This window comes from Lactuca virosa, chromosome 2, assembly GCF_052849685.1.
Source record: "Lactuca virosa cultivar CGN04683 chromosome 2, Lactuca_virosa_CGN04683_v6, whole genome shotgun sequence".
Lineage (NCBI taxonomy): Eukaryota > Viridiplantae > Streptophyta > Magnoliopsida > Asterales > Asteraceae > Lactuca > Lactuca virosa.
The window spans coordinates 205,049,135-205,064,812 of NC_136427.1; the positions used below are offsets into that span (position 1 = coordinate 205,049,135).

General features: G+C 41.0%; 1 protein-coding gene across 1 annotated transcript; it reads left to right on the plus strand.

Moving 5' to 3' along the window:
- Positions 1–4,049: 4,049 nt before the first annotated feature.
- On the plus strand, positions 4,050–4,394 carry LOC145158162 (uncharacterized). Its single transcript, XM_079077094.1, has one exon. It carries the CDS (start codon positions 4,050–4,052, stop codon positions 4,392–4,394), a length of 345 nt encoding a protein of 114 aa, XP_078933220.1.
- Positions 4,395–15,678: the final 11,284 nt, after the last annotated feature.

The following is a 15,678-nucleotide window of genomic DNA, read 5'->3' on the forward strand; positions in this document are numbered from 1 at the left end:
TCAAGCCTATAATAATTTAATGATAATAATTCATAATATCATTCCTTTAAAACAATCATTGACAGATAATATATGTATATATAAAATCTGACATAAATATCCTTAAGCCATTCTACCCAGCCTAACTGATTCTCACGAATCCTAAGTCAATGATTATCTGGAGGAATCACCCTACCTGATAAACCATTTCAGACATTCTACCCAGCCCAATTGATTCTCACGAATCCTACGTCAACGATTATCTGGATGAATCACCCTACTTGATAAACCGTTTAAGTATCTTGTTGACTACACGGCCAGGGGAGTCCATGGCCAGTGTAAGTCGTATAAAGGCAACCAATGTTTATAGTTATTGATAAATATCTTATCTACGTTTATGGGTTATAAGTCCATACTAGCAACGTAATTCACTAGACCTCCTAAAATAGTCAAGTATTGTCATCTACTCTAGTTGGTGACCTATACATACCTACTGTAATGTCCCAAAAATACAAAGTAAAAATTTCATTTTAAATAGGTCAAACCATTAATACATTATCCCAAAATGCGACCAGAGTAAAAGTATTCTCAAAACATCAGAGTAAAATAAAAAACAGTCATTGCAGAATAAATCTTCAGGGGATGCAGTCCGATCAAGTCGGGCCCTTCATTTGATACCAGAAGTAACTGAAAACATTTTAAACCTAAACCGTAAGCACAAAGCTTAGTGAGTTCCCCAAAATACCACATATCATACAAATCAGTGGGCCCCGCCCTGGGGTATGTTCCAACCCAATACATATCAATGGGCCCCGCCCTAGGGTATGTTTCAACTCAATACATATCAATGGGCCCCGTCTTGGGGTATATTTGAACCCAATACATATTAGTGGGCCCCACCTTGGGGCATGTTTCAACCCAATACATATCAATGGGCCCTGTCGTGGGGTATATTTCAACCCAATACATATGAATAGGCCCCGCCCTCGGGTATATTTAAACCCAATACATATCAATGAGCCCCGCTTTGGGGTATATTTCAACCCAAACATACATGCAAAATTCACAAAGACAATTAGCATTCTACACAACATAATCTAGTAGTGGGTCGGCATTGGTGCCTTCGACCTATGAGCATAGTGAGAAGACTCACCTGAACTACTTGACAGAAGCCCAACAACTAACTCAACCTCAGAACATCCAATCCAAACTTCCTAAAACCAAACTGAGACCAATCCTTAGTAAAATGCTCAATTCTGCCCAATTTTGACCAAAAGTCAAATTGGTCAAGCCTGTGAAAGCCGAAGATCATCTCAGGGATCTTAAAGAAGCCTTTGACATATTGGAAGAATACCACATGAAATTGAATCCATCCAAGTGTCATTTCAGAATGAGATCAGGAAAGTTCCTCGGATATATGGTAACCCAAAGAGGGACCTAAGCAAGTCCATAACAGATCAAAGCAATCATCAAATTAAAATCCCCATCTTCAACAAAGGAAATTCAAAGGCTGACTGGAAGAATAGAAACCCTCAACAGATTCATCTCAAGTTCCTTACAAATATACAAACCTTTCTACGATATCTTGAAGAAGAATAAAAGATTCAAATGGACCCAGGAGCATGAAGAAGCCTTCCAAGAACTTAAAAGATATTTAAGTTCAACACCACTATTGGTGAAACCTCTAGATGGGGAACCACTCCTCCTCTACCTCTCAGTATCCTCAAGTGCAGTGAGTGTTGTCCTGGCCAAGGATCTCAACGGAGACCAAAATATCATCTACTATGTAAGTAAAAGTATCCTAGATCCCGAGACCAAGTATTCCCATCTCGAAAAGTTAATACTTGCATTGGTAACTGCTTCCACTAAGTTAAGACATTACTTTGAAACACATACCATACATGTAAAGACTAACTATCCCATTAAGAATGTGATGAGAAAACCAGAGATGTCAGGAAGAATGGAAAAGTGGTCCGTGAAGCTGAGCACATTCGACATAAAGTATGAGCCGAGATCCACTATAAAATTTCAAACATTAGCGGACTTTGTGGCTGACTTCAGCGATGATCTACAAACTGAAGTAGAAGTAGAAGCTAAGCAGTTCTTAGAAGAAGGAAACATGGGAAAATAGACTCTATTCATAGATGGAGCATCAAAACAAAGAGGAACTGGATTAGGGATCATACTAAAGTCGCCACAGGGTGACATCCTACCCCAAGCAGTAAACTGTGAACTCAATGCAACCAACAATGAGGCGGAATACGAAGCACTCATCATGGGATTGCAATTGGATAAGGATCTCCAAATCAAGGATCCTCAAGTATTCATCGATTCATTATTATTGACTAATCACTTTAATGGGTCATATGCAGTAAAAGGCGAAAGATTAGCACTATATCTCGAGATCCTAAAGAAACTAGCCTCCGAATTTGAAAAATTTAGCCTAGATCAAGTTCCCAGAGAAGAAAACACTGAAGCATACACATTGGCTAACTTAGGATCTTCTATAAGGATCCCATCAAAAAATGAGGATCCCTATAACCCACATACTAACTCCAGCAATAGAAGATCCCTCCGAGAAACTAAACAACCCTGACCGAACAATGAATATAGCGACTATCGGAGATCCTGACCCACAGATCCCTCCTCAAGGGGATCACGACGATCAAGATCCTCAAAGAAATCCATAATCATGGATCCAACCTATTATGGAATACCTCTAGAATGGCACGATCCCAAAAGAGGAAAAAAACGACATAGCATTTGTTGGATTAAGGTGTCTAAGCCAATAACTAAATTGGTATATTCTTAAATTAGAAGCAAAGTCCTTTTTGGGTTGCCCTCAAAACTAGTAACTAATTAGAATGGCAGTTGGAGATAGAGGATAATTTGTTAGTTTATTATATGAATAATAAACTAATTGGAAATTGAAATATATGATTTATTAATATATTATATGATTAATATATTAATTGGAAATAGTTATGATTAATTGATTAATTAGAATTGATTTGGATTTAATTCTAAGATTAATTAGCATTAATCATTCAAATGACTCTTTGGTTTCCATGGGAGTTTCCTTAAGCAAGTATAAATAGGACACCGTGGATGCCATATTTTCCACACACATATACTTGCTTTCATAGAGCCAAATTTATGCTCTAGTCTTCTCTCTCCTTAAATCTTCTTGCTACTAGAGTTTTGGGTACAAACCATTAGAGGCATCCATTCCTTTGGTGCTAGCTTTCCAAGATCTAGAAGAAGGATTCTACTTTGATTATTTACAATAATAATCAAAAGGTATGTAACCCTAATTTTATGTATGAATTTTGATTTCATAGCCTCTCTCCTAGGGTTTTCTTGATATTCATAGTTAGTTGTTATCAATAGAGAAAACATAGATCCTTTCTAGGTTGCATGTGAACTTAAGGGTTTAAGTGTTTTTCCGCCACATGTATTTTTTTGTTTATAACCTAGAAAACCCATTAGCATTCAGAACAAGGGTCTCAAGGTTTGTAATAATCCAAGGTGAATTATATAAAAAATCCATGGCAGGTCCATACCTTAGATGCTTAGAAGATCATGAAGCTGCAGAAGTTCTAAAGGATATACATGAAGGAGACTGCATCAATCACACTGGGGGCAGATCCTTATGCTCCAAAGTGTTGAGAACAGGATACTACTGGCCAACCATGAGGAAAGATTCCTTCCTACATGCTCAAAAATATGATGATTGTCAAAGACATAGCAACATCCTACATCAACCAGCAGAACCTCTACATCCTATCATCTCCCCTTGGCCATTCATGAAGTGGGGGATGGATATAGTAGGCAAAATGCCGGTAGCTCCTGGAGGAAAAGTCATCATGCTAGTGATGACCGACTACTTCTCGAAGTGGATAAAAGCCGAAGTTTTTGTTCATGTAAGAGACAAAGAGGTAGTCTCATTTATTAAATGCAATATCTTGACCAGATTCGGGATCCATGCCGAAATCATATGCGACAACGGATCCCAGTTCATAAGCAAAAGGACAAGAGACTTTTGCACAAGTTAGGGAATCAAAATGATAATGTCCACTCCTTTTCACCGTCAAGCCAACGGTCAAGCAGAATCTATCAACAAAATCATAGTCAATAACTTGAAGAAAAGGTTAGGTAAAAAGAAAAGAAAATGGGCAGAAGAACTCCCTTTCGTCCTATGGGTAGATAGGACCACTTCCAAAGTAGCCACAGGTCAAAATCCATATTCCTTGGTGTTCGAAGTAGAAGAAATGATCCCTACTGAAGTAGTGATCCCGACAGCAAGATACCTACTTCAAAGTCAAGAAAACAACGACAGGATTCTAGCCCAAGATCTTGATACTATTGATGAACTTAGGGATCTTGCCAAGATCTGCATCACTGCTCATCAATAGAGAATCACCAAGGCATACAACAAGAATATAAAAGTCATAAGATTCCAAATAGGAGACTTGGTATTAAGGAAAACATTCCAAAACACCAAGGATCCTAGTGCAGGTAAACTGGCACCTAAGTGGGAAGGACCATATCTCATAGATGCTGAAGCATGATAAGGGGCATACTGGTTAGCAACTCTCGATGGGAGTATCGTGCCAAGATCCTGGAATGCTATACATCTTAAAGCATATCATATGTAAGTAAGATCAGTCACTCTTCAACAAACTCAAGGTGCACGTATTCTTTACCTTAACTATTATTATTGTTTACTCTTCTTGAATGTATCACAAACTTAAGCATCGAAGGGGCGTTATCTAGACTAACGCTCACCCCTAGCTAATGTTTATTGTGCGTAGGGACTCAAGGATCCTAAAACACAAGGATCCTGACACACGAGGATCCTGACACATGAAGATCCAAGGATCCTGACATACAAGGATCTTGACATTTGAGGACCCTGGAACTTAAGAGTCCCATAGCTACAACATTCTATGATTCTTAACGATTTCAATACACAAACATCCTAGTAACTATGAATAGAGACTGATCATCTCTCCTACGAATAAGGGTACTTAATCCCCTCTAAGGATTAAAGAATTAATTACCTCTTTCATATGAGTTACGGTTTCTACGCCTCGCTTGGACACACGTTATCTAACTATGGGATGTGAATAAGGGGATCATTTAACGCTGCAGTGGCTTGGCAACCCTCTTATTTGTGAACACAAGTTAAGATCCTAAAGTTAAAATCTAAGGTTTCTAACATTGACATGTTATCTCAAGCTGGGATCTTCCCTAGATGATTCCTAAAGTTTATAACATTGACATGTTTTCTCAAGTTGGGATCTTCCCCAGGAAATACCTAAGGTTTATAACATTTTCATGTTATCACGCAATTGGGATTTTCCCTAGTAATTTACCAAGGCATATAACACCAACATGTTAACTTAACTTGGGATCATCCCCAGATAGTGTGCAAGGCATACATAAGTATCATTATTCTCAGGTACTTTCCGATTCAAGATCATTTCTAAGTAACAACCCTTTCCAAAAATCACAAAGCTATGGCTAATCGAGGATCCTTACTGATGAACCTCTAAAGTAAGGATCCCCTCATCAGAAGTTATTGAAGAAACCACGAAACTGAAGAACTTATCCTAGGTTTTTTCTAAGTTGGATCGATTCCCAGTAAATTTTAAAGTTGAAGTTTGAGAATCCTTTCTAAGGAAAGGGACAAGGAAGAAACATGAAGCTTAAGAAAAAAACTCAAAGGGCAACAACCAAGTTCTATCTATCCTTGTTTTAAACTTTTGAGAAATCTTTAAATTTTTCTAAATATAGTTTGAGGATCCCAAACTCTTAAGGATCCTAAACAAAAATTATTTCCCAGTTATCAGATTTCTAAGTTTTAAATTGATACTTTCTGAAAAAAGTTTTTATTTTAAGAATTACTTAATAAATCTAATATTTCCTAATTATCAGATTCCTAATGGTTACCTAAGATTATTTGCAGGAACTAAAATTTACAGGATCATAATTATTTGAACATTCTAGTACTACATGTCAATCAAACAAGTTAACCACGCAGATAGAAATATAAAGTGACCATAGATTAAAAGGGTTGCCCACCAAGCCCACAAAAAAGAGAGTAAAATATTGTCTTATAGGCCCAAATTTATTAAAATTGTTTTTAAACTAAATCAATCTTAAGCTGCAGATTGATCACCATCACTTGGAGCCACCTCTGCCTTATCCTTCTCTCCTCCCTCCTTCGGCTGTGGAACAAGATCCTGATTGGCTTTCATAGGCTTGCCAGTTAACTTGGCCAGGGTCTCGTGCCACTCGGCCACATTCAGGATCCCACGTTCCCCAGATCCTCCGCAAGCTTTATCTTCGCCTCCCAAACAGCCACCGCGACACTAGCCTTCACCTCAGCTATGACCTCATCCATCTCAGCCGCATGTTCCTCCTCCCTCTTGGCTTTTTCTTTGGACATCTTCTCCACCCTTTCCAAGAGCTCCTTGTTGATCTCCTCCTGCTCTTTCAAAACATGCTTGGTTTGAGTAAGCTTGACTTTGAGATCCTCAGTAGAACGGGAGACGTGGTTAACAACCTGAGAAAAATAATGATATGTAAAAAGTAAGAAGTAAAATCAAAGAGGGAAACACGCTTACGGATTGAGAGAAAGAGATCAGCTTCCTTAATGCCTCATCTACTCCAAGATTCTTAAGATCCCAGGCATCAGAGGGTTTCCTTTTGCGAGATGCAGGGGTTTTCACAGCAAGATAAAACTGAGTCCTTTTAGGAGGGAGAGAGGGAGGGATATTTTCCTTCTTCACAACAAGCAGGCCATTAGACATATCATCCTCAAGATCAGCCAAAGCAAACCGAGCACTAGAGCGAGCAGCCTTAGATCTTACAAATTATGAAGGATCCTTATAAGCTCAAGATCCTAAAACAAATAGATAAACTAGAAAGGATCCTTACCGGTCTCCGTTGAAGTTGTAATAGATGAACCTTCTTGGAGGATAGGGCACTCGAACTTGAACGGTCGAACGTCAGCAGGCAAAGCAAGGAAACGCGAGACCTTATCCTTGTAACGTCCGGTTTCTGGTATGTATTTAAATAAGAATTATTCGTTTTTGCAAGGGGAATCGACGAGTTGGAGGCCCCAAACTCGTCGAGTAGGAACGAAATATTGTTGGACGCAGGACTTGAAGTCTACTCGATGAGTCGAGGAGCCTCGACTCGACGAGTAGGACTGCCAGAGTGAAACCCTAATTTTTAGGGTTTGCACCATATTTAAAGACCTTAACACCCCATTTTGGCCTCCCTCATCGCCTCCCTTAGTCTAGAAAACCCTAATTCGAAACCCTAACCCATTGTGAGTGTTTTTGAGCCATTGTTGTGTGTTCTTGGTGATTTTGAAGCTTGATAAGGAAGTGGAAGCTTGGGGGATCAAGAGGAAACAAGTAGATCCAAAGTTTATGCTCCATTTCTAGTTCATCTGAGGTATAAAGTCTATACATTGACCATTCATCTACTAGATCCCTTCATGGAGTATTTTAGGGCTTCAAGGAGCCATTTTTGGAACCATTCATGGATGCAAGCATGTTTGGGGTTAAGACTTTAGATCTGGAACCTTTGAGGGACTCCATGGCATAAAGGTGCCAACTTTATGGCCATGGGAGTCTCATGCAACTTGTGAACCTCATTTTAAGGCCTTTTGAGCTAGATAACCCATGCATGAACGTATAGTTTGTAACTTTACGTGTTATATCGAACCTAGGAGGTCAGATCTACGCTTTGGATGCATTAAGCCTGACTAAAATCGACTGTATGGATTTAGACTTTGGGGAACCCGACGAGTCGTTCTTAGGACTCGACGATTTGGGTTGTGGTTCTGCAACCTTTTCTGTTACTGAGCAAACTTTTTGAGTCTAGAAGATGACTCAGCGAGTTGGACATGTTTATGGACTTGAAGATCAAAGAACTCAACGAGTCCAAGGATGAACTCAGCGAGTTGATAGAAAATGTCCCGAATTATATGAAGGAGAACTCAACGAGTCCAAGGAAGGACTCAACGAGTTCAAACGGAAAGTCCCGATTCTGTCACAAGGAGAAACTCGGCGAGTTAGAGGGTAACTCGACGAGTTAGATCGCGAGTTCGAGATTCTCTGAATTATGGACTCGACGAGTTGACGGACCAACTCGGCGAGTTGAGTCAACTAGAATGTTTACTTGGACGAGAAGGTTGACTTTAACCAGAGTGTTGACCTTTGACTTTACCATTGACCAGAGTTGACCCTTAAAGGGGTTACAAGTTTGATTTGACCACTGATATGAGATTTCTGGGATTTGTACTCTGACATTGTTTTATCATGATATGATTTGACCACTGATACTCTGGTTTTGATATGATTTGATGCTATGGTTGTTTTCAGACAAATGGTTTTATAATTATTATATTTAAAAATGAATATTTTTGGTCATGATTTTTGGGATGTTACAATCCTCAGTATCTTCAGCAACGGAAAAAGCTTCTCCGAACTTGAAACTTGCATTGGAACAAAAAAAATAAGAAAAATAAATCCTTGGATCCTCAAAATCAACAAATAGATCCTACCCTTTCTGACCCAAGCTTTGGGCAAAAGATCTCTGCTAACGATAGAATCACGCCTCACGAAGAAGTACTTTTCCTTCCAGGCTCCGTGTTTCGATTTCAAGATAAGAGGAAACTGATTGGATTTGAGCTTAAGCAAGAAACAAGAATTCCCAAAGGTAGAATGTTCATAAACAAAATCCAGCTCAGGAAGAACTATGTCTTGATTATGGGTATGATTCAGTCGATCAATCCAAGATAATATCCTCCAGACAACGAGCATAACTTGAATGTATGAGAGTTGAGTGGCTTGAAAAAACTCAAAAACAATGCCCGAGAAAGGATATTTCAAACCCAAAGAAAATGGATACTCATGGAAACTTACCCAAGAAGACGAAACAAAATCAGGCTGAATGGAAGCTTTAAAGGATCTAAAAACTACTTCAAAAGGAAAAACTAAGGAACTGCATGTAACGCCCCGATTCTCAGGTATTGATTTATTAAGATTTTCTTCATTTCAAGGTCTACTCGACGAGTTGGCAGCCCTACTCGTCGAGTAGCAGCGGGTTGGTCCACGTGTTTTAGTGACCTACTCACCGAGTCCTACAAGGGACTCGACGAGTAGGAGCTGGCAGATGAAACCCTAAATTTCGGTGTTTTGCACCCTATTTAAAGGATCATTGGCCTCCCCCAGCCTCCCCTTTACATCTTCTTGACACCCTTCAACCCTAAATCGTGTGTGTGTGTTTCTTTGGTGTGTTAAAGCTTGGAAGAGGGATCTTGGTGAGGAAACTCTTGGGAAAACAAGTAAATTGAAGCAAGGAACTCGTGGGGAAGCAAAGGTCTACTTCAGTGTGCACTCTCTTGAAGGTATTAGGCTGTTTCCTTGGTTCATTTCATCTTTAATCTCTTTTGGGTGGGTTTTAGGAAAGGTTTCTTGTGTTTAAGCCAAAATCTGAAGTTGTAAGCCTCTAGATCCATAAAGTTATCAGCTTTGTCAAGTATGAGCCTTCCCTCAAGTGTAAGACTTCTTTACAAGCTTGGTGTTGTCATTTTCAGACTTTAGAGCCTTGCATGCACGTAAAGTTTGCAACTTTACGTGATAAACATGCCTAGGGAAGCTGGATCTACAATTTGGAGCCTTAGCATGGCTTAAAAAGCCTCTGTATGGATGAAGGACTGAAGTGACTCGGCGAGTCGCATGGATGACTCGGCGAGTCCGATGAAGATTGCCGTGGGCTCGGCGAGTCAGATGAGTGACTTGGCGAGTCGGATAGGGTTTTCCTAACCTTTGGACACATATGAACGCGACGAGTTGTAAGGGGAAAACTCGGCGAATTGGTCAAGGAGTTACAGCGACTGACACTAAGAACTCGACGAGTCACTCAAGTGACTCGGCGAGTTGGTGAGTTATGCCAGGAACTCGGCGAGTAGCTGAGGGTACTCGACGAGTTGTGGTCAACATGGACTGTTGACCTTGATAGTTGACTTTGACTTTGACCAAGGGTTGACTATTGGACTTCTGGGGTATTTTGGGAAGATATAAGCATGTTAGGGACATTTTGTCAAGAAGGTCATGATGGGAATTAACTTATTATTTATTATGTGATCGTGTGGGATTTCTGGGGAGACAGCAGTCAGAGATTTGCAGTGCTTCAGCACTACTTGCGAGGTGAGTTATCCTCACTATATCAATAGGGTCTAAGGCACCAAGGCCGACCCTTTATGGATTGTATTCGGTTATGGCATGATATGTTTATTGATTACATCCTGGTAGTTAGGATGGTGATATGCGTAGGTGTAGTGACCTGGTTAGGTCAGTGTCCTGGTTATAGGACGATGCTATGTTAGTGACCGGATAGGTCTGTATCCCGGTTATTGGGATGTTGTTATGATTAGAGATCTGTTAGATCAGTTTGACTGTTATATGATATGAGCTAGCGTATGATATTTATGTGCACATGTTTGTTTGATTGGGGGTTGGGTTGAGGCGGTCCTGCTTTGTGCTGAAGGCCAACATAGCCGGTGAGTGGTCCGAATAGGCTGTAGGCCCTGCGAGGCGGTCCAGTCATGCTGAAGGCTCGGGAGCGGTCCAGATAGGCTGTAGGCCCTGCGAGGCGGTCCAGTCAGGCTGAAGGCTCATTATGCATGCTGATTTGTATCTGTGGGTGTGATATGATTATGGTTATATGCGATTGGTATTTTGGGGGGAACTCACTACGCTTTCGGGCTTACAGTTTTAGTTTGTTGTTTCAGGTACATCAGGGGGTTGCGGCAAGGCGAAGGCATGATCGTACAACTCCTCGTGTTTTTTTTATGTTTCTGGGAAAACTCTGATATATACTATTTTGGAAACAAGGTTGTAATGATTTTAATGGTTTGAAATGTTTTTAAAAGTTCAAATTGTCTTGAAATTTTTGGGTGTTACAAGTTGGTATCAGAGCCTTGGCTTGAGTGAATTGGAGGAACATTCGTGTGAATCCAGTCTCAAACTAAGGAAAAAGTTTTTCGAAATAATTTTAAATGGTTTTCAAAATAAGAAAGGAGGATGCGAAGTGTACGATCAGTCGAAGCCAGTAATTAGATTCCAAAATACCATGCAGTTATTTGATATTGTGATATGTTAGAACAACATGCTAGTACTAGGCTAGGGATCCTCAGGAATTGCATGATAGAATTGCCTGATTACGTGATGCCTGCTAGCCTAGGGTTTCTTTATATGAGATAGACATCGTTACTGTATTTACTTGTGTATGCATCACAGCTGTACATAATTAAGATATTATACCCCAAGAATGTTTGATTTGGCCTTATGTTCTGTTCCTATCGATTATGGCTTAGGGTAGGATTGAATATTCGAAAGTCTATAGAGTCCAGCGTTATGTATGGCTAGCATACACTAGTGCTACAGGGTTGGTGGAAGTTTCATGGATGGGTGAGTTGTGTGGGACCTGTAGGTCAGTTGTGAGACAGTTAGATTTCCTCTAGGAGTGAGGATTGAGCGCTCGCTATGCTTATGTATATTGTTAGGGTGTTGTGGTGATACTTGAGACAAATATGGGTAGGTGTGGAAGGTAGTATGGGCCCGTACTACTGAAAGCACAGGACCCATACGCGTGTCAAGGAAGTCACAACCCCTAGGGTTTAGTCGGGAGTTGATTCCCAGTTATTTATGTGGATTATCTGATGTCTTGTGGTATGTTTCAGAATGGTGATGACGAGACGCTTTGTGACTGGATCCGGTTCAGGATCAGGATCAGGAGACGGAGGCCAGGAGGGGACAACAGCACCTGAGCCTGTGGTGTAGATGGGTACAGAGGAGTTGGATGCCAGGTTCGAGAGATCCTGCATGATGAGGTTGCTACTATGTTCCGGGCGCAGTTACCAGAGATGTTTGGGTCTATTAAGACCGCTATGGTTGAGTACTTTGACGAGCGTTACGCAGCCCTTGCAGAGACGACTGTCACTGCAGCTGCATCGGCTGTAACAGCGGCAAGAGGAGGTGGAGCCAGTCGGGGTTTCCAGTACCGGGACTTCGATAACACGAAGGCCCCGACATTCGATGGTACCCAGGATCCGATTAGAGCCATGAGGTGGTTATCTGACATGGAGGGCTGTTTCTTCACATGTTTGTGTCCTACTGACCAGAAGGTCAGGTGTGCCCTGAACATGCTGAGGCTCGGGGCCAAGGACTGGTGGAGGTTGACGACAGGGTCGTACACTGATGAGTAGATAGCTGCTATTACTTGGGAGCAGTTTAGGTATATGTTCCGCGCCAGATACATTCCTCGGGTCGAGTGGGAAAGGTTGGCTCAGGAGTTTTTGCGATTAAGACATGATGGGGAGTCGGTGACGAAGATCACCCGCATGTTCACTGAGAGGGAGATGTTTTGCCCGAAGTTTGCTTCTGAGCAGGCTCAGATGACTCGTTATCTGAGCATGCTCAAGATGGACATCCATCAGTTTGTGTCTACCCAGCGATGTGATACTCTTCTGGATCTACAGGAGGCCGCTAGGCGGCGTGAGTTGGAGATTGAGCTGCAGATGAGGGAGCAGCGTCAGGCCCCGACACAGTCTCAGTCGGCGCCAAAGCGGTCTAAGACCACTGATTCTAGGACTGGGGGTCAGCAGAGCCGCACTTGTGGAAAGTGCGGCAAGGGTCATTCTGGAGCTTGTCGAGCGAGTAGTGGGTGCCATAAGTGTGGCAAGCGGGGGCACTATGCTAGGGACTGTCGCCAGTCCGCCCCTGCATCGGATATGAGGATATACTATCATTTTCATTAGGTTGGTCACGTGAAGACCAACTGTCCGCAGCTCGCAGCCAGGCCGGCGCATGTTCCAGCGCCGACTACATTGAGGATTGCAGATGGGAGGCCAGTTAAGGCAGAGCCTCTAAAGGCTCAGGGGCGTGCCTTCCAGCTTACAGCGGAGGAGGCCAGGGCAGCACCAAATGTGGTTGCTGGTATGTTTCTATCCTTTATCATATTTATTATATGTGTTTTATGCTTATCTGTGACATCCCTAAATTTCTCGACCAAAAAAGACCGATTTTGTTTATGCTTTATAAAAATCAGAGTACCCTTTTTATAAAAATGTTGCGGAATTTGTTCCCAGAAAAACATGATAAATATATCATCAAATCATTTATGAAGAAATGTATTTTATTCATTTAAACCATTGGGATGTCATCGTCAATACAGAAACGTAAGCATAAACAAAACTTACATTCATTTACACTAGTGATCTACATCTCTTTTAATCTCTCGGTATAAAGTAGCTTCGTATCGATACCTGTGATACAAACAAACTGAGTGGGTCAGGCTTGGGAGCCTGGTGAGAATATAGGGTTTTCAACCCAAAATAACTAAATTTATTATGCTTAAACATCAAACAATCAACCTAATTACCCAACCCCATTATCTTATTTATTTCTTAAGGATTTAACCTAAGAATCATCTATCACTCATTACTAAGGATTCATCCTAAGGAATAGGCACGAAGTCACATCGTCGCCAGGGTTTATACAATAGACACTAAGTCCATAGCTGCCAAGGTAACCAAAGGAATAGGCACGAAGTCACATCGTCTCCAGGGTTTATACAACAGGCACTAAGTCCATAGCTGCCAGGGTTTATACAACATGTGCTAAGTCCATAGCTCTCATTTATCGACAGTATTATTCACGGGAATCCACCTGCAATACATGTCAATGGGTTTTAGAGTACAAATGATGAACATATAGTTCCCACAATTATAGGTTGCGAGCCTGCTAGTGTTCCATGGACCATCTAGAATAGTCCATGGTTGTCATTCATACTCTGTTGAATGACGGGGGCCAACGTTTGGGTAAGTGCTTCTCTCATATTTTACCACTCACCCTCATCTCATGCTCTATATCACCGATCATCTCATTTATCCAACTCATCTTTTATCACATACCAACTATTTCATCTACCCATGTTTTACCTAACATTTTCGTAGATATAAAATACATATACAGTTAAAATTATTTAAAAACCTGAATAAATAATTCCTTCAACATCCATCTCAAATAAACAAACAATATATATATTCACATAGCACGTATTTTATATAAAATACTTCATATCTACGTGTAAGATGAAAGTGACTATACACTCACTTGATAAGACGATGATTGGACAACACCTCGTCTCTTAAAACAATCGTTTCCGATAAAACCGAGATGTTTTATTGAAAACCGGGCCCTGCAAGGGTGGAGCTTCAAAACCGAAAAGATAAATTTTTCCGGGTCTTCGGGCACTTCGGAACATATTTCAGGTGTTGGATATGATCTCGGGGCTTCGGGGGAAGTTGAAATGAAAGAAATATTGATTTTGGGGTGAAAAGTGGCAATTTTCCAAAATTACCCGGGAGATCTCGCAACCCTTCTATTTATAGGGGCGAGGTTCGGATCCGGAGGGAGGAGGAGAAGCCACGCGGCAGCTTCTCAGGCGAGGGGGAGGGCACGCATCGGACATGCGAGGGGCCAGTCGTCGGTCTCGGAAGGCTGTACACGCGTCACCTTCGGATTAGGCCACGCCTTCGGATGATTCACCTGCTTCGGACACGGAGCGGATCGCAAGGGATGGGCGACGTGGCTCGCTTCAGTCGTGCCACAGACCAGACACGTGTCTCACATGCGTAGGTGCTACGTGGACGAACCTGAGCCATGCGAAATTTCTCGGATTTCGGGATTTTCTTGATTTTTGTGTTCCAAACTTCTAAAATCCATAACTTTCGCATACCAGCTCCGTTTTCGACGTTCTTTATATACACGCGTAGGTAACATTATGCTCTACAACTTTTATTTAGACTCCGTCGGCTAATTTTGACTTTAATTTTAATGTTATTATTTTTAACAGACCGGGACAGGAAAATCTGTTAAAAATTCATAACTTCTTCATCCGATGTCCGTTTTCGTCTGTCTTTTTACTGTTGTACTACTATTGACGAGACCTTTGATTCTCATTTAGGTTATGTTGGCTAAAAATCACTCGATCAAAAATTCGAGTTTTTAGCTGTCTACCGCTAAGCTGAAACTTAGAAAAATCATAACTTCCTCATACGAAGTCAGATTTGGGCGTTCTTTTTTATGCATACTCTCAGTTTAACAAACACTACAACTTTCATTTAGATCACCAAGGCTAAAAAGTAGTTTATCAAAAACTCACTTTTTACATCATTCGGCGCCGTGCCGGTTTTGTCGCGGAACTTCGACTGATCATAACTTCTTCGTTATAACTCGGATTTCGGTATTCGTTATATATCCGGAATCCTTGTCACGACCACTACAACTTCCTTCATAGATATTAGGTTTATCTAATATTTATTATCGACACTTATTTTTATTCTTAATTAATTAAATCCTAAGAATTAAGCATAAAACACATAATAATCACATAATTCCTCTTCATTTCTTCAAAATGAGTTACAAAGGTTGACCTAGACTATTACACCATCATTAATGCCTATCCTAGAAACACGGGCGTCACAATTCTCTCCCCCTTAGGATGATTCCGTCCCCGGAATCACACATCAGCAAACAAATGCGGATAGCGACTCATCATATCACTCTCCGTTTCACAGGTGAGATTTGGCCTATTCGTATGTTTCCATCG